The 19,111-nt window shown below is 52.7% G+C and overlaps 1 protein-coding gene across 1 annotated transcript in view; it reads left to right on the top strand.

Moving 5' to 3' along the window:
- LOC135292737 (uncharacterized) overlaps nt 1-19,111 on the top strand; it is a 102,045-nt gene that overhangs the window by 78,852 nt on the left and 4,082 nt on the right. The window contains exons 27-30 of the mRNA XM_064406833.1: nt 316-387; nt 753-809; nt 18,804-18,875; nt 18,963-19,064. Coding sequence (XP_064262903.1) covers nt 316-387; nt 753-809; nt 18,804-18,875; nt 18,963-19,064 — 303 coding nt within the window. The remainder of the gene's footprint in view (nt 1-315; nt 388-752; nt 810-18,803; nt 18,876-18,962; nt 19,065-19,111) is intronic.

Genomic DNA, 19,111 nt, shown 5'->3' with positions numbered 1-19,111 from the left:
ATAGCTGTGGCACTGCCTGCTGCAGTTTTCCCCAGGGCTTTAGGGAGGATTTTCTGTGAGTTTGAGGGAGAGAGCCCCAGGGCCCTGGGTTACTCCAGCCACCCCTCCCAGGGATGTTGCAGAGGGCAGGGAAAGAGTGTGGAGAGTGATCAGGAGCCAGCCCAGAGCTCCCCAGGCCCCTGTGCAGCTTTGGCCATGTCCATTCACATCTGGGTCCCATAGCCTTACCCGACCCCCTTGCAGTGCCCTTTTCCCTGTAGCATTAGGGGTTCCCAGCATGCCACAGATATGGTTGTGATCTCTGCTCCCTTTTAGACTGGAATCGTGACATGGGTTTTCAGGAAGTCCTGATGAAGGATGGTTTGAAGTTCCTGGAGGATGCTGGAGGCAAGTTTTCATTCTGCCTTTCCTGAGTGAATAATCAGGATCAATGCAACAAAAGCTCATTTATAAACCATTTCCCTTAACATTATGTAAGGGCTGAAGGATTCTGAGAATCTTTCCCTGCTCCCTTCTGCATCCCTGAGGGATCCCACAGGATCGCTGTCAGTGGGAGGAAGGGGCATTGATCTTTCAGTCCTCCTCCCGTGTGCTGTGCCAGTGTGTCCTTCCGTGTGCTCTGTGCAGTCAAAGAGAAGAGCAGAGAGGGAAGGGGCCGGGCCCAGGGCTGTGCCCCGGGGCTGAGCCTTGCTGGCAGCCTGAGGATCTCCTGCAGTGCCACAGGAGCTCTTCTGTCCTGCCTTTCTTTGCAGCTGAACCTGCCGGTGAAGGTCCCACATCCAGGACTGAGGCTCTGGGAGATGCTGAGGGTAGGTCAAGGCCTTTCCCCTGGGAGAGCTGCCAGCTCAGAGCCCAAAGCTCGGCCAGGGAGGCAGCGCTGCTCCTGCGGCTCAGTGGTGCCCGTGCAGATCAGCAGAGATGGCAGAAGCTTCTGTGGCTGTTGAGTTACAGGTGTGTCTGCGGGGAGGACTTCTCAAGCTCCAGGGCTGGATGCTTGGCCCCAACCCAGCTCCCATGGCAGGGGTGAGTAGTGTGTCCCTGCTGACACCACAGGCTGAGCCCCGCTTTTGTGGGATCCATTCCTGGGAAATGGAACTACTTTCTCTTAAGGTCCTCCAAACGGAAAGACCCAAGATACTGCAGCCAAAACGTCTCATGAGGCAGATGAATTCCTGAGACAAACACAGAAGGAAGCACCCCGAGGACAAGGTGGGTGCATTTCTCTCATGCTTCCCCTGGGACTCAGCAGCCGGGGGCTTTGGCTGCACATCTGGACACGCCGTGCCCGGCACAGCAGGAAGGGATCCATGGCAGCCTCGCTGCCCCGCTGCTGCTTTCACGCCCTGCAGGGCTGTTTCCCAACCTGGCCTGGCTGCAATTCCTCCCCAGCCTCTGCAGGATGGAATTTGGCATCAGCTGATAGGGTGCCCCAACTGTACTGTGGGCTTGAGATCCTCTGCCATTTCCCAGTCTCTGAGAAGATCAGGAGGTGCAGCTGTTTGCACAAGGGAGTGCACTGGCCCAGCCCCAATTACCTGGGCTTTTTCCTGATCTTTACCTGTGACTTAGACAAGCATTGCCTCCTGAACGTGCCACCTCCCCAGTGGGGAATGTTTCCATTTGATCCAGTTGTCCATTTTTTCCTTTTTCAAGTGACGGACCAAAAGGCTGTGCAGAAGGAGGAGCACCCAGGGAGAAGCAGTGGCTCAGTGGCAGCCCTAGCTGCAGGAAGGAAGGCGATGGCAGACACGGGCACAGGCACAGCAGGTAATTGCTGTGCCGGGCTCAGCCCTGGCCGGGGCTGTGTGGCAGCAGCTCTTCCCCCAGGGCATGCCCTTGCCTGGCCCGGCAGCAGCCAAAGCTGGAGGCGCCTCGGCTTCCAGGCCTCTGGAGCTGGTTCAGAGCCCCAGGGAAACGGGACTGGTGCAGCAACGTCCCTGGCGCTGCAGCTGCTGCGGAGCTGGCCCTGAGTGCCCAGAGGCACAAGGCACAGGAGCAGCCCCGAGCGGGAGCCCTGCCGCCAGCCCAGGGCCAGAGCCAGCCCTGGCTCCCGACTGGGCAGGGGCTGCGCTGGGTCCTGACAGGGCCTGAGCCTGTCCCCTGGGGCTGGGGGAGCTGTCACGGGGCAGGGAGGGCCAGGGCTGGCAGTGGCTGCTCAGGAGTGGCTTTGGCCCGTGTCCCTGGCAGCAGCCACTGCCCAAGCAGCTGCGCTGCCCCCGGGCTCTCCTCCCGGCCTGCTGGGCTTTGTTGGCTGGCACAGCCTGTGCCAAGGGCCGGCAAGGTGCCTGCAGGCCCCAGCTCTGGGGGAAACAGAGAACGTCCTGCCCGTATCCACCGTGCTGCCAGCTCAGCAGTGCAGCACAGCACGGGCTCACGCTCCCCATTGCTCCCACTGATGCATCCGGCACCACAAGACCTGTTCCCAATGCCCAGGATGGCCTCGGAAGGGGTTTCTGTCAGGGAACCGGCTGCTGGCTAGGGTTTCTGGCAGGCATGCTTTATTTGGAGCTTGTCTTCATGTTGTTCTGCATTGGAATCGGGTATTCCTGGAACAGAAAACAGTGAGTGTTTTATTGCCTGCCCCCTCCAACAGCTTCTTTTCAAAGTCTAACGTGGACAGGGAACATTCCCATTGAGGCTGCAGTGGAGTTGCAGCCAGTCCATGATTGTCCAAATAACTCTGCTGAGGGTTCTGCTACTGCCCAGTGCTTCCATTGGCCTCTCAATTGCTGGGCCTTGTCCTGGGGGCCCCGCTGGGGCTTCAGCCAGAGCTGGCTCCCACTGAGGCTGCCTGGCCAAGAGCAGCCCCAGGGGCACAGGACAGAGGCAGAGGGAGGTGGGGAGGAGAAAGAGCAGGGCCGAGGTTGCCCTTGAAAGGCAGAGGCGCTCTGGGGCCCGCTCCTGGCCAGGGACCCTGCCCAGAGCCGTGCCCTGCTGGCCGGGGCCTTGAGGGGCAGCTGTCCAGCTGGGCCCAGCTGTGCCAGCAGCTGCAGCCGTGCTGGGGAGCCTTGCCAGCTCTGGGCCCTGCTGTGCATGAGGGTCCCTGTGTGCCACTGGCAGCTGGGGCCTCAGCCACCTCCTCTCTTCACAGGAGCACCTCGGGACACGAGTTGGAAGACCTCACACCCAGACAGCGTGAGCAGCTCCTCCAGCAGCAGGAACGGCCCAGACAGCCCTCTGAAGTCTTCTGTGAAGAGGACCCCAGAACAACAGTCTATGAGGGAACCTCCTTTTACCCTTTAGATCCCACTACCACCTGCTCTCCCCATGGGCCTCCCCAAGCTGCCTTCATCCCTTTTTTTATCTTTGTCTGTCCCATCCCAGTCGACTCGAGTACCTCTAGGGACCCCAGGACCAGCCCAGCACCCTCCAGCCCTTCCTGAGACCAACACATCCCTTCCTCTGCCCCTGAGCCCCCTGGCCTTGCCCTCTTGGAATCACGGAAGGTGACACCCCACCCCACCCCCCCCCGCTTGCAGGGTAGGCAATGGCCTATTCTTCTGTTGAAATAAAGAGAAGGATCTTTGTTCTGGTTGGAAAGCAAAACAAGTGAGAGACTCCAAGTCAGAAATACAATTTATAAGAAAAAGGGAAAAAAACCCAAAACACATGCAATAATACAAAAGAAAAACCACTGACAGGCTCAGAATACAGCCTGCTAACACCCTGCTAGTTAGGGTGGTGGTAACAGTCCAGATGAAATGGACTTGTGGAAGTGGTGATCCTGTAGAAACAATCTGGTAGCTCTCATCCTCTGGAAAAGCAGTGGGTAAGGGCCACGGTTCCTCTGGGGATCCAGTGGAAAGACTGCTTGTTGTGTCCCAAAACCCAGATTATATCCAGCTGGGGATGCTTAGCTCCTCCCCCATGGGCAGAGCATCTCACAGTTGGCTGATATCATTCTGCCTCATGCTGTGGGTCCTTGATTAGCCACTAAACAGAAATGGCTCTGGGAGGGAGTTATCTCTGAGTCATGTGGCAAGACACTGATGGGCCCATTAACAGGAGATAAGGAAGAAAACAATGCCCCTCCTGGTTTCAGCAGCTCTTGAGGATGGGAATATAATACATGTTTATACTGCAACCTAGGACAAGCGGTCACCCCAGTGTCCAGGTGGCAGCAGCAGCAAAGCCCACCCAGCACCAGCACTGACTGAGCTCCATGCCCAGGAGGAGCCGTGGATGGCCACGGTGTGGGCAGGCAGAAGCCAGGCAGGGGCTGCTGTTGAAATGGAGGTTTTTGGGGGGGTTTAATTAAGTTAGCAATATGGACTAAGCATTTATATTTTACATTGTAGAATTATGTGTTGAATTTAAACCTTTTACTTAAGAAACCTCTGCCAAGGTACAAAGGGCATAGGAAAATGCAAATTTCTGAAGCTTCTTGCTATGAAGGACAATACCAGTGTCATAAATAGGGCAGGAGATCTTTCTCCTTTTTAATGCCTTTATTAAAAAAATTCAGCTCAGGTTATGGGAAACGACAGGTCGCCTGCATCCCCGCTGCTCCCAGGAGTGGCACGAAGGAGGAGGATGATGCAGCTGTGTCCGCTGGTATGCAGGCAGAGCTGGGGCTTCCATCCTCGAGGGAGTAGTGGGAATTCCGCTTCTTTGGTCTAACATTCCAGGTCCTCTTCCTAGCTGACATTCTTTCAGGTTAGGGTGAGGAGTAAAAAGGATCTTAGCAGGTACTGGATTGTCGTGGGGACAGGACATTTTCATGCTTATTATCCCAAATCGTGGTTTCTGTTCCCTGCTCCGTTTGTTGTGTCTATCGTTTTGTCCTTCCCCCGCCCCCTGCCTTGGGGCTCGGCTTTTTGCATGCTTGCTTGGCCAGCTGGCTGCTTGCTTGCTCTTCTAGCTTTGCTTCTCTTTCTTTTTTTTTTTTCCTTGCTTTTTTAGCTCGCTTGCTTTTTCGCAATTTTTTTTTTCCTTTCCCCGGTTTCTCTTGTTCCCTTTCTTCCCTTCCCCCCCCCACCCTTTTCCATCCCCCCGAAGATATCGAACCGGCGCCGGGCAAGGGGCTCTGTCCGGGGTCTGCAAGAGAAGCTTCGTACCCTCCGCAGCGAAGAGAGAAACGGCTCGACCCCTTGGACTGGTGAAACATCTGTTGCCATCTCGGGCTATTTCTCTTGTGCTGGGAGTGTTTTTTTGTTGTTCTTTAATAAACAAGCTTTTTCCACTTCCCCTCTGAAGAAATTCTTCCCGAACCCAGTGGTGGGGAGGGGGGAAGGTGCGGAGGGTTTTGTTTCCTATAAAGGGGCTCCTTTGGAGATATTTTCCCCTAATTTGTCCTAAACCAGTTCAAATAATTTGGTGGCCCGTACGGGGATCGACCGGACGAAGTGGAAAAAGCTTTACTCTAATAATATTTTTGGCTTTAACTGTTTGTGGGAATATTGGTATGTCTCCTTTTAAAGTTGTAATGTCATTTGGAGTTAAAGCCTGCCTCTATCTCTGGTCATTAGGGTTCTTTGAAGTTTTCATAGCTTTATGGTCACTGGGGTTATTTTCTTATCCAGAAATAGCTCCGGTATTGTCCCTAATACGTAGCTTTTGTAGCAGAGGGGCACTAACCAGAATATTCATTGGGCTGGGCTTGGGTGTGATACTTTGCAAGGGGCTTATAAAAATGTTGTTATCGGTTCCAGGAATGTATAATTCCTGGTTGCGGCTGTGTGTTAAATTTGTTTTGGGGGAGGAGGTTATTCAGCCTTTGTTTTCCTTTTCCTCCTCCGAATTGTTTACATTTCTATTAGAAAATGTTCAGTTCTCCCTGACTGCCAAGGACACCATCTTTCTGTTATTTAATTTAACAACCTTGCTCTATACTGTCTGCAGTTTATATAAGATGAAGGCTGCAATTTCTAGAGGGGCTGGTGAGACCCCTGATTTAGGGGTACAACCAAGGGTAAAAAGTCCTGAGTGGTGTGGGAAATGGGAGGATATGGGCCAAATTTTAAAGGAGTTTTCTGATCCGGTAGACTGGGACTTTCCATCTGAACAAATTCAGAACCCGGCTGAGGTGGCGAAGTACCTGAAAGGGAAATGCCAGGATAACCCTAAGGAGAAAAGGATCCTTGCAGAGAGCTGGGCCCTGGCATATGCCTATCGTACCCTGCTAGATACTGTAGGGCAGCAGACAGAGGCAGGGGGGCAGGGAGATAAATCAGCAGCTATCCCAGTTACTCAGGCTGCAGCTAACACCCCAGGCTCGAAGCCAGCAGTTAAATCAGACAGTGAGCCTCAACCAAGGGCTGTTGCTACTAGTACAAGAAGTGGAAAGTGTACAGATAAGACTGACCGACCAGTGGAGGATGATGATGATTACGATGCAGGAGAAGGACCCTCAACACCTCCTGACATAAAATCAGGAGTCAAAGCAACTTGCACAAGATCAGAGGCCACTATTGATTCCTTCTCCCTGAGGGACCTTCGAGGCCTAAGGAAGGATTATCGGCGACAGCCCGATGAATCTATAATTAGTTGGCTGGTCCGCCTTTGGGATGCGGCAGGGGAGGCTACCATTCTGGATGGCACTGAAGCGAGGCATTTGGGATCCCTGTCACATGATCCTGTCATCGACCAAGGCATGATGAGGGGGGCTAGCCCTCACAGCCTCTGGGAACGGGTCCTGGACAGCGTGGCACAGAGATATCTGTGTGCCGATGACCTCTATGTTCAGCAGACACGATGGAAGACCATAGAACAGGGGATCCAACGCCTGAGGGAGATGGCAGTGGTGGAGATCATTTTTTCAGACGATGTAACAACTAGGAATCCGGACTTTGTACCATGCACACCTGTAATGTGGAGGAAACTGGTGCGACTTGGGCCACCTGAATACGCTTCTGCTCTAGCAATAATGAAGCGGGAGGAGGTATATGAGACTGTACTCGATATGGCGAAGAAACTTCGGGCATATGCGGATGCTGTACATGGCCCGACTCATGCCAGAATTGCAGCTGTGGAAACACGACTGCAGGAACTAGAAGACAAAATAGAGGAAAGCAGCAAGAAACTCAGGGAAGAGATTAAGGAAGACCTCCTCCAAATTTCAGCTGTACAAATTAGAGGCCCTGGTACCCAACGCAGACGTTCCCTTGTTGGGGAGAGAAGGTACACCCCACGAGCTGAGTTGTGGTTCTTCTTACGTGAGTCTGGAGAAAACATGAGGAAATGGGATGGGAAGCCTACTGCTGCTCTGGCACAACGGGTGCGTGAATTGAAGGAAGGTAAGAAAAGGAAAGCAGCCCCAGTTGCCCGTAGCCGAACAGCCAGGTATGATGATGATGACATGTCTGATCCCCTTGAGGGAACCTCCAAGACATATGCCCCAGGAAAGAAGGATAAACAGGCGTAGAGGGGCCCTGCCTCTAGCCAGGTAGAGGCATGGGAAAACCGTATCTTTTGGACGGTGTGGATCCGATGGCCTGGCACATCAGAACCACAAAAATATGACGCTTTAGTGGATACTGGTGCACAGTGTACTCTGATACCATCGGGACATGTGGGGGCCGAGCCTGTTTCCATTGCTGGTGTGACAGGGGGATCACAACAACTGACCCTGGTGGAAGCTGAGGTGAGCCTGACTGGGAAGGAGTGGAAGAAACATCCCATTGTGACTGGCCCAGGGGCTCCGTGTATTCTGGGCATAGACTTCCTCCGGAACGGCTATTACAAAGACCCAAAGGGACTCAGATGGGCTTTTGGCATAGCTGCTGTAGAGGCAGAGAACGTTAAACAATTGAACACCTTGCCTGGACTGACAGAAAACCCATCTGCAGTAGGACTCCTGAGGGTAGAAGAGCAGCTCGTGCCAATTGCGACCTCGACAGTGCATCGCCGGCAGTATAGAACGAATCGAGATGCCGTGATCCCCATCCACAAAATGATTCGTGAGCTGGAGAGCCAAGGGGTGGTTAGCAAAACCCACTCACCCTTCAACAGCCCCATCTGGCCTGTGCGTAAATCTGAAGGGGAATGGAGATTGACGGTGGACTATCGTGCCTTGAATGAAGTGACACCACCACTGAGCGCTGCTGTGCCGGACATGCTGGAACTCCAGTACGAGCTGGAGTCCAAGGCAGCGAAGTGGTATGCCACTATTGATATTGCTAATGCATTTTTCTCCATTTCTCTGGCAGCAGAATGCAGGCCTCAGTTTGCTTTCACCTGGAGGGGCGTGCAGTACACCTGGAACCGACTTCCCCAGGGGTGGAAACACAGTCCCACTATCTGCCATGGACTGATCCAAACTGCATTAGAGGAGGGTGAGGCTCCAGAACATCTGCAATACATCGATGATATCATTGTGTGGGGGAAAACGGCAACAGAAGTGTTTGAGAAAGGAGAGAAAATAATCCAGATTCTCCTGAAAGCCGGCTTTGCCATCAAGAAGAGCAAAGTCAAGGGACCTGCTCGAGAGATCCAGTTCCTTGGAGTGAAGTGGCAAGATGGACGGCGTCAGATTCCCACCGATGTCATCAATAAGATCACAGCTATGTCCCCACCAACCAGCAAAAAGGAAACACAAGCTTTCCTAGGCGCCATAGGGTTTTGGAGAATGCACATTCCGGAGTATAGCCAGATTGTGAGCCCTCTCTACCTGGTCACCCGCAAGAAGAACGATTTCCACTGGGGCCCGGAACAGCAGCAAGCCTTTGCCCAGATCAAGCAGGAGATTGCTCATGCTGTAGCCCTTGGCCCAGTCAGGACAGGACCAGATGTGAAGAACGTGCTCTACTCTGCAGCCGGGAACCATGGCCTGTCCTGGAGCCTTTGGCAGAAGGTGCCTGGTGAGACTCGAGGCCGACCATTAGGATTCTGGAGTCGAAGCTATAGAGGGTCTGAAGCCAGCTACACTCCTACAGAGAAGGAAATTTTGGCAGCCTATGAAGGAGTCCAAGCCGCCTCGGAGGTGATTGGCACGGAGGCACAACTCCTCCTGGCACCCCGACTACCAGTGCTGGGGTGGATGTTCAGAGGAAAGACTCCCTCTACCCACCATGCCACCAGTGCAACATGGAGCAAGTGGATTGCTCTCATCACACAGCGCGCCCGTATTGGAAACCTGAATCGACCTGGGATTCTGGAAGTAATTACAAACTGGCCTGAAGGTGAGAATTTTGGTCTCGCTGATGAAGAAGAACAAGAAGTGACACGAGCGGAAGAAGCACCACCATACAACCAACTGCCGGCAGAAGAAACACGGTATGCTCTTTTTACTGATGGTTCTTGCCGCATTGTGGGAATGAAACGGAAGTGGAAAGCAGCTGTATGGAGCCCCACCCGACAGGTCGCAGAAGCCACTGAAGGAGAGGGTGGATCAAGCCAACTCGCTGAACTTAAGGCCGTTCAGCTGGCTCTGGACATTGCTGAAAGAGAGAAGTGGCCAAAGCTCTACCTCTACACTGATTCGTGGATGGTAGCCAATGCGCTGTGGGGCTGGCTGGAGAGATGGAAAGGGGCTAACTGGCAGCGTAGAGGAAAGCCAATTTGGGCTGCTGAAGAATGGAAAGATATTGCCACCAGGTTAGAGAAACTACCTGTGAAGGTTCGCCACGTAGATGCCCATGTCCCCAGAAGCAGAGCTAATGAAGAGCAGCAAAACAATCATCAGGTAGATCAGGCTGCAAGGATAGGGGTGTCAAAGATAGACCTAGATTGGGAACACAAGGGAGAGTTATTCCTAGCTCGATGGGCCCATGATGCCTCAGGCCATCAGGGTAGAGATGCCACCTACAAGTGGGCACGAGACCGAGGGGTGGATTTAACCATGGACAGTGTTTCTCAGGTTATCCATGACTGTGAGACGTGTGCTGCCATCAAACAGGCCAAGCGAGTGAAGCCCCTATGGTATGGTGGGCGGTGGTCCAAATACAAGTATGGGGAGGCCTGGCAGATTGATTACATCACACTGCCTCAAACCCGCCAAGGCAAGCGCTACGTGCTCACAATGGTAGAAGCCACCACAGGATGGTTGGAAACCTACCCTGTGTCTCATGCTACCGCCCGTAACACCATCCTGGGCCTTGAAAAGCAGGTCCTTTGGAGGCATGGTACCCCTGAGAGGATTGAGTCAGACAATGGGACTCATTTTAAAAATAATCTTATTAACACCTGGGCTAGGGAACATGGCATTGAGTGGGTATACCACATCCCCTACCATGCACCAGCTGCAGGTAAAGTGGAGAGATGCAATGGATTGTTAAAGACCACCTTGAAGGCATTGGGTGGGGGGTCTCTCAAGAACTGGGAGCAGCATTTAGCCAGGGCCACCTGGTTAGTTAACACTCGAGGTTCCACCAACCGAGCAGGTCCTGCCCAGTCTGAGTCCCTCAATATAGTAGATGGAGATAAAGTCCCAGTGGCCCATGTCAGAGGTTTGTTGGGGAAGACAGTATGGATTAATCCTGCCTCGAGTACAGGCAAACCCATTCGTGGGATTGTCTTTGCTCAAGGACCAGGTTATACCTGGTGGATAATGCAGAAAGATGGGACAACCCGTTGCGTACCTCAGGGAGATCTGATTGTGGGATGATATCATTGTTTGTTAAGCGTGACCACCATTGTCTGTACATTAGATCATACAGACATGAAACAGAAGGAAATATGAAAGTGTCGAAGGTCTGAGCAAGTAAGAATGAAAGAAAACGTGTAAGTGTCGAAGGTTGGAGCAAGTGAGAAGAAAGTTTACGTTGTTCAATAACATGTTCACGATATGGGATAAGGGGTGGAATGTCGTGGGGACAGGACATTTTCATGCTTATTATCCCAAATCGTGGTTTCTGTTCCCTGCTCCGTTTGTTGTGTCTATCGTTTTGTCCTTCCCCCGCCCCCTGCCTTGGGGCTCGGCTTTTTGCATGCTGCTTGGCCGGCTGGCTGCTTGCTTGCTCTTCTAGCTTTGCTTCTCTTTCTTTTTTTTTTTTCTTGCTTTTTTAGCTCGCTTGCTTTTTCGCCATTTTTTTTTTCCTTTCCCTGGTTTCTCTTGTTCCCTTTCTTCCCTTCCCCCCCCCACCCTTTTCCCCCCCCCCGAAGATATCGGACCGGCGCCGGGCAAGGGGCTCTGTCCGGGGTCTGCAAGAGAAGCTTCGTACCCTCCGCAGCGAAGAGAGAAACGGCTCGACCCCTTGGACTGGTGAAACATCTGTTGCCATCTCGGGCTATTTCTCTTGTGCTGGGAGTGTTTTTTTGTTGTTCTTTAATAAAGAAGCTTTTTCCACTTCCCCTCTGAAGAAATTCTTCCCGAACCCAGTGGTGGGGAGGGGGGAAGGTGCGGAGGGTTTTGTTTCCTATAAGGGGCTCCTTTGGAGATATTTTCCCCTAATTTGTCCTAAACCAGTTCATGGATTAAGTTCCTCACCTTTAGATATTACTTAGGTTTCATAATTCCATGTTGGCTTCTTGTTTTTAGGAGTTTTTTTCCTGGAAAATTGCAAACTGTGGTGAAATGCATTCTCATCTGCATACTAGCTCTGATGTCACCACCCCCACCCTGCTACCTGCAGGCTCTGGGGAAGCAGCAGGGGGACAATTGTGCTTGATTTCTAACCATTAACAGGTAATTGAAGAAAAACTATTAACAAGAGGTGATTGCAACATGAAGCTATCAACAACAAATAGTCAACATTTCAACTCGCAACAACTGGCCCAACCTGTTTAACTTTGCAGCCTAAAAAAAATGGATAGTTTGTTGGGGAGAACACCCCAGGTGTGGAGACACGAGGCTTGACTCCATTTCAGAAGGCTGATTTATTATATATTCTATTAAAATACTACAGTAAAACTATACTAAAAGAACAGAGAGGAAAAAATGACCAGAAGGCTACAAAGAAGAAGAACAGAATGGAATGCATAACAAAATCCTTGTGACTGCTCACAGGCTCAACACAGTTGGCTGTGATTGGTCATCAAGTGAAAACAATCCACATGGAGCAATGGAAGATGCACCTGTTGCATTCCACAGCAGCAGATAGTTATTGTTTACATTTCTTTCCTGAGGCCCTCAGCTCCTCAGGAGGGGAAAAATCGCAAGAAAGGATTTTTAATAAAATATCATAGCTACAGATAACTGTTTTACTCATAACACCAGGAGAAGACCAGGGAATGCAGGAAGCCTAGACTAAGGAGCTCCTCTGTCTCCAAGCTGATCCAAACCAACAGACGTACTCAGATAAGCACCAAGGGACCACAGTGCACGCACAAAGGAGAGAAGTTCAAAAGTTCAGTCATGAGGAAGACCACAGCCTTCAGCCTCAGAGACCACCAAAGACCCCAGTGTGACCACCACAGGAAACAACGTGTGCCCAGGAGGGCATGGATCTCATCGCCATGTGAGGGGAGGACAGGCGGGGCCAGGGGTTGAATATGCATGAAGAGATTGTGTAATGTATTGCATATGGAACATGTTTGTGAACAAAGATGTGGCTCGGACCAGGGCTCAGGGCACAAGTTTTCACGAGAGCCATCTCGCTTGTGCCAGGCCCTGACACACATACCCACTTCATAACTACATCAGGTTGTGGAGTGTCGCTATAGGACATGAAATAAAACACAGACATGCATCTCTCCAAGGTAAAAAAGAGGGCAGTTGAATTTCTGACTCCAACATTTACAGATTTCCAAAAGTGACAGTGGATTGGAGGGTGAAAGTGCCACCTCTCCAATGACACTGGACAAACCAACAGTCCATCAAATTTCTCCTCCTGCAGAAAAGAATGCATAACAATACGTTATTTGCATAAAGTGTGTGAGAAAGTTTGCTACAAGAATGTAAACATCAGAAGGCTTAGAAGAAGAACTTGTCCTAGGGTGAGGTTATGATGCTTGCATCCCCAGTCGTGTGTCGTGTTAATGCTGGATATCACATACTGTGCCTTCACGACTGGCCCTGAAGAGCAAGGTTTGTTTTGGTTTGTTATCAGCCTGCTCCCCCACGGCTGGCAGGACAGACAGACGGCGCAGTTCATAGTGCAGCTTTTGCTTTTTGCTTTGCTTTCTGTTGCTTGCTTTGCTCTTGCTTCTGCTGTGCTCCTGCTTTGCTTTTGCTTTTTGGCTTCTGCTTGTTAGTTTAGCTAAGCAGTCCAGATTTTTCCCTGGACTGTTTTTCCTTTCCCTTTTTGGAACCACTCACACCTGCTCCAGACTGGGACCTGGGAAACATTGAGAGTTTGCATCCTGTGGCTGCAGCAGCTATCCCCAGCGCCGGAGGGAGCGATAGCAGAGCCACCACTGCCAGGAAAGACTTTCTGAATTTGTCATCCTTTTCAGATCGGTGAAAGCATTGTCATCTGGTATTGTTCATTTTGTGTGCTGGGGGTGTTTTGCCTGTCAAATAAACAGGTTCTTTCCACTTCTCTCCAAGGAATCCTTCCCGACCCGCTGGGGGGAAGGGGCCATGTGGGGTTGCTTTCTGGGGGGGCCCCTTTGGAGGTTTTCTCCCAGATTTACCCTAATCCAGGACAGAACATTAAAAACCAGGGCGGCAGTGGAGTCTCTTTATTCTGCAGATGGCTTCACTGTGACCAGCGGTGGGGCCCCGAGGGGATGGGGCAGCCCATGCTGAGCGTCCCTGGGCTGAGGGACATTTCCTTCCGTGGGATCATCTGGGCCCAGACCTCCTCCAGTGCCATGCCCAGGAAAAGAGGGAAGCCATCAAGAGTATCTCCAGGGACACGGCCTGACCAGCAACGTCAGCAGGCAATACAAAGCTCCTCCCTAATTAACACACACTGGATAGGACCTAATTGATGGGCCATCACCAATGCAGGGTGCTGCACAGGGTCTGCTGCTCTCAGCCAGGGCGGAAGGGAAGGGAAGGGAAGGGAAGGGAAGGGAAGGGAAGGGAAGGGAAGGGAAGGGAAGGGAAGGGAAGGGAAGGGAAGGGAAGGGAAGGGAAGGGAAGGGAAGGGCTGTGTGGCCTCGGGGTCCGACAGGGCTGGTGAGCAGCCCCAGAGACACAACAACCCAGGTGCAACCAGGCTTGATTTCCAGGTCAAAACACTCGGCGTAGCTGGCCTGGACTTCCCTTTAATGCACGTGGGGGCTTTGGAGTCCCCCGTAAGGTGCACAAGGGGGTGGGGTCCCTCGTGGCACACCCAGGGATATTTTAGGTTTCCTCTGAGGCATGGAGGGCACTGGGGTCCACTTCAAGTCATGCAAGGGATTTGGAATCCTGTGTGAGGCATGCAGAGGGTTTGGGATCTCTCCCAAGGTGTGCAGGGTGCTGGGATCTCTCCTGAGGCACATGTCGGGGTTCTGGAGTCTCATTTCACATGTAGAAAGGGCTGTGGACTCTCGTAAGCATGCAGGTGCTTTGTGTCCCTCCTGCTGCACGCAGTGGGGCTGGAGTGTCTGCTGAGGCACGCAGGGGACGGGGACCTCCAGCAGTCCCTCCCGGGCCCGTGCGGCTCGGGGCTGCCGCGGCCCAGGGCCAGCCGCCGTGCCAGGATGTCGGTGGCGAGGCACAGAGGCGGAGCTGCCCCGCCGGGTCACGCTGCACCGACACGGCACGGGCGGTGCTGAGTGCCGGGCAGGTGGCACCGCCAGCCCAGGGGCCACAGCCCCGGCCCTGCCTCCTTTGGGGCCAGGCACAGACAGCCCCGCGGGACAGGCACCGCTCAGCACCCGAGGTGACGGAACAGATGCCAGAGGAGCCCCAGGAGCCCTGGACAGGGCCCTGGCGTTGCCCGCCCGGCTCCCCCGGGCCTGTGGCCATCCCGGGCAGCAGGGGCTCGCTCTGGGCCGTGCTCTCCCCGGCCAGCGGGGCTCCGGGCCAGCACCCGGCTCCTGCCACTGCCCTGAGAATGCTGAGGGGCTTTCGGGGCAGAACTGAACTTGACAGGAACAGAATTCATAGGAGCCTTGTTTTGGCCTTTTACAAGGTTAACTGAGAAACAACTTAAAATCCCAGGCTAAATCGTGTGCTTTAACGCGTGGGGATTCCTTCAAGACCCTTCGTAACTCCCGTGGTGCCGGGCCGGGCCGCGTCCCAGCGAGCACCAACACCCAGCAGCTCGATGTATGCAGCACGGCTGGCACCAGGGAAACGAGTCAGTATCCCTACAGCTGCCCGCTCTGCCTGCACGGCTGTCACGCAACAGCAATGTTCCAGAAGGAACAGGCATTTTTACATCCTCAGGACCGTGTGATCTTTGGTCCTGGTGGTGGATCAGAGAGAAAAGCCAAATGTGACAGACTAAACTTGACTCTTGGAGAGGGATGCCTCAGCAGAGTGTCTGGGGACCTGTGGTGCCAGCCAGTGGCCCGGCACTCGGACACAGCAGCAAGACCCCAGACTATCACACTTCACCTGGGAGGGTAGAAAAGCTCAGGGGTTCTTTGTTCAAGGTCCCCCAGAGGCACCAGCTGAAGCTGCCACAGTTCCACCTTGATAAAATTGTTTAAAAAGAGCCAGAGGTCTGACACTCTGCTGTGGAGGACATTCCACAGGTCATATTTGCCCAATTTTCCAATTAAAAAAAAAAACAAACGAAAAAACAACCAAACAAAATGAAACAAAACAGCAATTTGAATTATGTCGCTTAATATATATACAATTGAATACACTTAAAATATTGACAGTATCGTTTGCTGTAAATAACGAATAATTTCGTCCTGATAATAGCGTATAAGCAAAAATAACCTCGCGGGGTATGCATGGGGTACGGAGTGCAGGGCTTTTGGACCCCCCTCACCTCACGTACAAGCTTGTCAAGCCAACATTCCCCTTTTTATGCTGTATTTGGCCATTACCATCTCCTCCCATTTTCAATTCATCACACTTGTATCACCGCCCTCATCATCACCTTTACCACTCATGCTCCACCATTCTTTAAGTAAGTTGCACCACTCTTTGGGGATCTTCTTTGAGGAAGGCCTCTCCTCTTCCTCGATATCCTGTAGTTCACCTTTTGGATTACACATGCACACCAAGCTGCTACAGTATAAGCCAATATTGTGTTCTAACATTAAAGCAGTGAATCTCATATAATCAACATTTGCCTGGTGTCCAACCAAATTCTCCTCTCTTCCAACTAAATTTAGTCATAGTTATCTCTTGCTTCTCTCTTTTCTGAACATCTGCAGGAGACCTGTAGGGAGGGGGGGGGGGACCCTCCTCTCCCTTTCTTGCTTGGCATTACACCTTTAAATGTTTTATTATTTCCAAATATTAATTACTTTATCAATATTGATTACTCTTTCAATGTTGTCAGCATAAATCATACCTATTTACCACACACAGTTCTCATCTTTTGGGCATTTAGGAGCTTTTCATTTTGCTTTGCACCCAAGAAAAATATAGCCCCAAATGTGCACAAATAACTCCTTTAGCACGTCCTCCTTTCAGCTGTTTTTTCCATTGTTCTCTGCTATCTTGTCCTCATCTTTCCACAATTCCTGTGCCTATTCAAGTCCAGCCTGGGACTGTGCACGCATTTGCTTTAGCTCTGTAGTGATTTATGCCCAGCCATCCTGCCAACCACACCCATTTCAATGTTGCAACAACCTAACTCTGGGCTGCAGTATGTGAATCACACTCTGCTGTGTGAGATGGCAGAGCACCAGAGCAGGCACTGAAGAAGGGGCATTCGGTACATTAGTGAAGTGAGTGCTGGAACCTGGGCTAGCTCTTACAACTCCGGCACTACGGCAGGAGTCGGGAACTGCCTCGCTATGGGGATTTACCAGAGGCAGAGCCTTTAGTGCCACTTGCTCTCCAGTGTCAGACACAAGCCACGACAGGGACGAGGCACAGGAGAAAGGAGGAGGCGTCCCGTCTTCAGGTTCCGCAAGGAACAGCTTAGTCCAGGTGAAGAGAACAGGATGAAAAGCCCCTAGCTGTACTGCCCAAGGGGTTTTGTACACATACAAGTCATGGGGTGGATGCAAACAATGAACCAATAGGGAATGCTCAGGAGAGGAGTGAGGGTATTACATCAAGTGTCTGGGGCCAATTGGGGTAGGAGGGTGGAGAGGATGGGTCACAAGGGCCAATGGGGCTCCCAGGAGTAGGGGAATTCCAAAGGGGAGTTGCAGTCAGGGATTGGCCCAAAGGTTTGGGAACCAAGGGTCTGGGTTGCCTTGACAGGCAGGGAAAGAGCTGGAACAAGGGGTGGGGAAGGGCACAAGGGACAGTTTGGAGGGAGGGTAAAACCCACAGGTGAACCAACTCAGGAAAAACATGGGGACACAACAGAGCCCTTAAACAAGACTTGAAATGGAATCAATAAAATAAATTTGAACTGCAACAATCAAGAGCATCTTGAGGGACGCAGCCTGACCAGCAATGTCAGCAGGCAAAAGAAAGGTTTTGCTGAGCAATGGCCCTTTGATGAAGCAAAACATTTACAATCAGGGCAGTCCATTCATGCAGACAGGCGCACACTCTGGGGGTACAGCTGAGGCCATGAGGTCACAGCAGGGCTCTGGGGTCACAGCAGGCTGAGCTCTCAGCAGGCCCTGAGGTCACAGAGGTGCCAGAGGTGCCAGAGCCCCGTGGTTGCACAGCAGCACAAGGAGCCAGCAGTCAGTCCCTGAGCACAACTGTTGCGGCAGCAGCGGCGGTGGCAGCAGCGGTGCTGACGTTGGGACAGCGGTGTCGGGACAGCGGTGGCAGCAAGAGCTGCGGGACTGCCGAAGGACAAGGCACCATGGCCCTTGCTCTGCGCCTCCTACTCCTGCTGCTCCTGGCCGTGGCCCTGCCTGCCAGGGCTGCCCAGGCTGCTCCGCTGCAAGCGCGGCGAGCAGGTGAGCCGGCAGCCTGGCTGCCCTTTCCCGGCACAGCGCTCCCTGCTCCCTGGGAAGCGCTGGGGATGGTTTTGCCCAGGGCTTTAGGGAGGGTTTCCTCTGTGGGAGGGAGAGAGACCCCACGGGCCCTGGTCTACTCCAGCCACCCGTCCAGAGATGTTGCACAGGGCCTGCAAAGAGGTTGGAGAATGACCAGAGCCAGTCCAGAGCTCCCCAGGTCCCTGTGCAGCTTTGGCCATGTCCATTCACATCTGGCTCCCACAGCCTTACCCAACACCCCTGCAGTGCCCAGTTCCCCGTGGCAGAAGGGGATCCCAGCACACCATGGAAATGTTTCTGATCTCTGCTCCCTTCTAGCCTGGAATCATGACATGGGTTTTCAGGAAGTCCTCATGAAGCATGGTTTGAAGTTCCTGGAGGATGCTCGAGGCAAGTTTTCATTCTGCCTTTCCTGAGTGAATAATCAGGATCAATTCAACAAAAACTCACTTATTAACCAGTTCCCTTAACATAAACTTAAGGTTGAAAGAATCCGGAAACCTTGCCCTGCTCCCTTCTGGATCCCTGAGGGGTCCCACAGGATCACTGCCAGTGGGAAGAAGGAGCATTTAGCTTTCAATCGTCCTCCCGTGTGCAATGCCAGTGTGTCCTTCCGTGTGCTCTGTGCAGTCAAAGAGAAGAGCAGAGAGGGAAGGGGCCGGGCCTAGGGCTGTGCCCCGGGGCTGAGCCTTGTGGGCAGCCTGAGGATCTCCTGCAGTGCCACAGGAGCTCTTCTGTCCTGCCTTTCTTTGCAGCTGAACCTGCCGGTGAAGGCCCCACATCCAGGACTGAGGCTCTGGGAGATGCTGAGGGTAGGTCAAGGCCTTTCCCCTGGGAGAGCTGCCAGCTCAGAGCCCAAAGCTGGGCCAGGGAGGCAGCGCTGCAGGTGCCAGCACAGAACCATGCACGTGTGTGCCCTCGCCCTGCACGATCCCCTCACCGCTGCTGCGGCTCAGTGGTGCCCGTGCAGATCAGCAGAGATGGCAGAAGCTTCTGTGACTGTTGTGTTACAGGTGTGTCTGCAGGGAGGAGATTCATACGTCCTTTGGTGGTTATTGCTGACAAGACCAGCTCCCATCACAGTGGTGAGTAGTGTGTCCCTGCTGACACCACAAGTTGAGCCCCGCTTTTGTGGGATCCATTCCTGGGAAATGGAAGTATTTTTCTCTAAGGTTCTCCGACAGGGAAGATCCAAAACACAAGAGACAAGATATCCCTGGAACCATCCAAACAGACGAGGCAAGTGCTGAAGAAAATGCTGCAGGGAGGACAAGGTGGGTGCATTTGCCTCATGCTTCCCCTGGGACTCAGCAGCCGGGGG

This window comes from Passer domesticus, unplaced genomic scaffold (assembly GCF_036417665.1).
Source record: "Passer domesticus isolate bPasDom1 unplaced genomic scaffold, bPasDom1.hap1 HAP1_SCAFFOLD_44, whole genome shotgun sequence".
Lineage (NCBI taxonomy): Eukaryota > Metazoa > Chordata > Aves > Passeriformes > Passeridae > Passer > Passer domesticus.
This window is presented reverse-complemented; position numbering and strand designations above follow the sequence as displayed.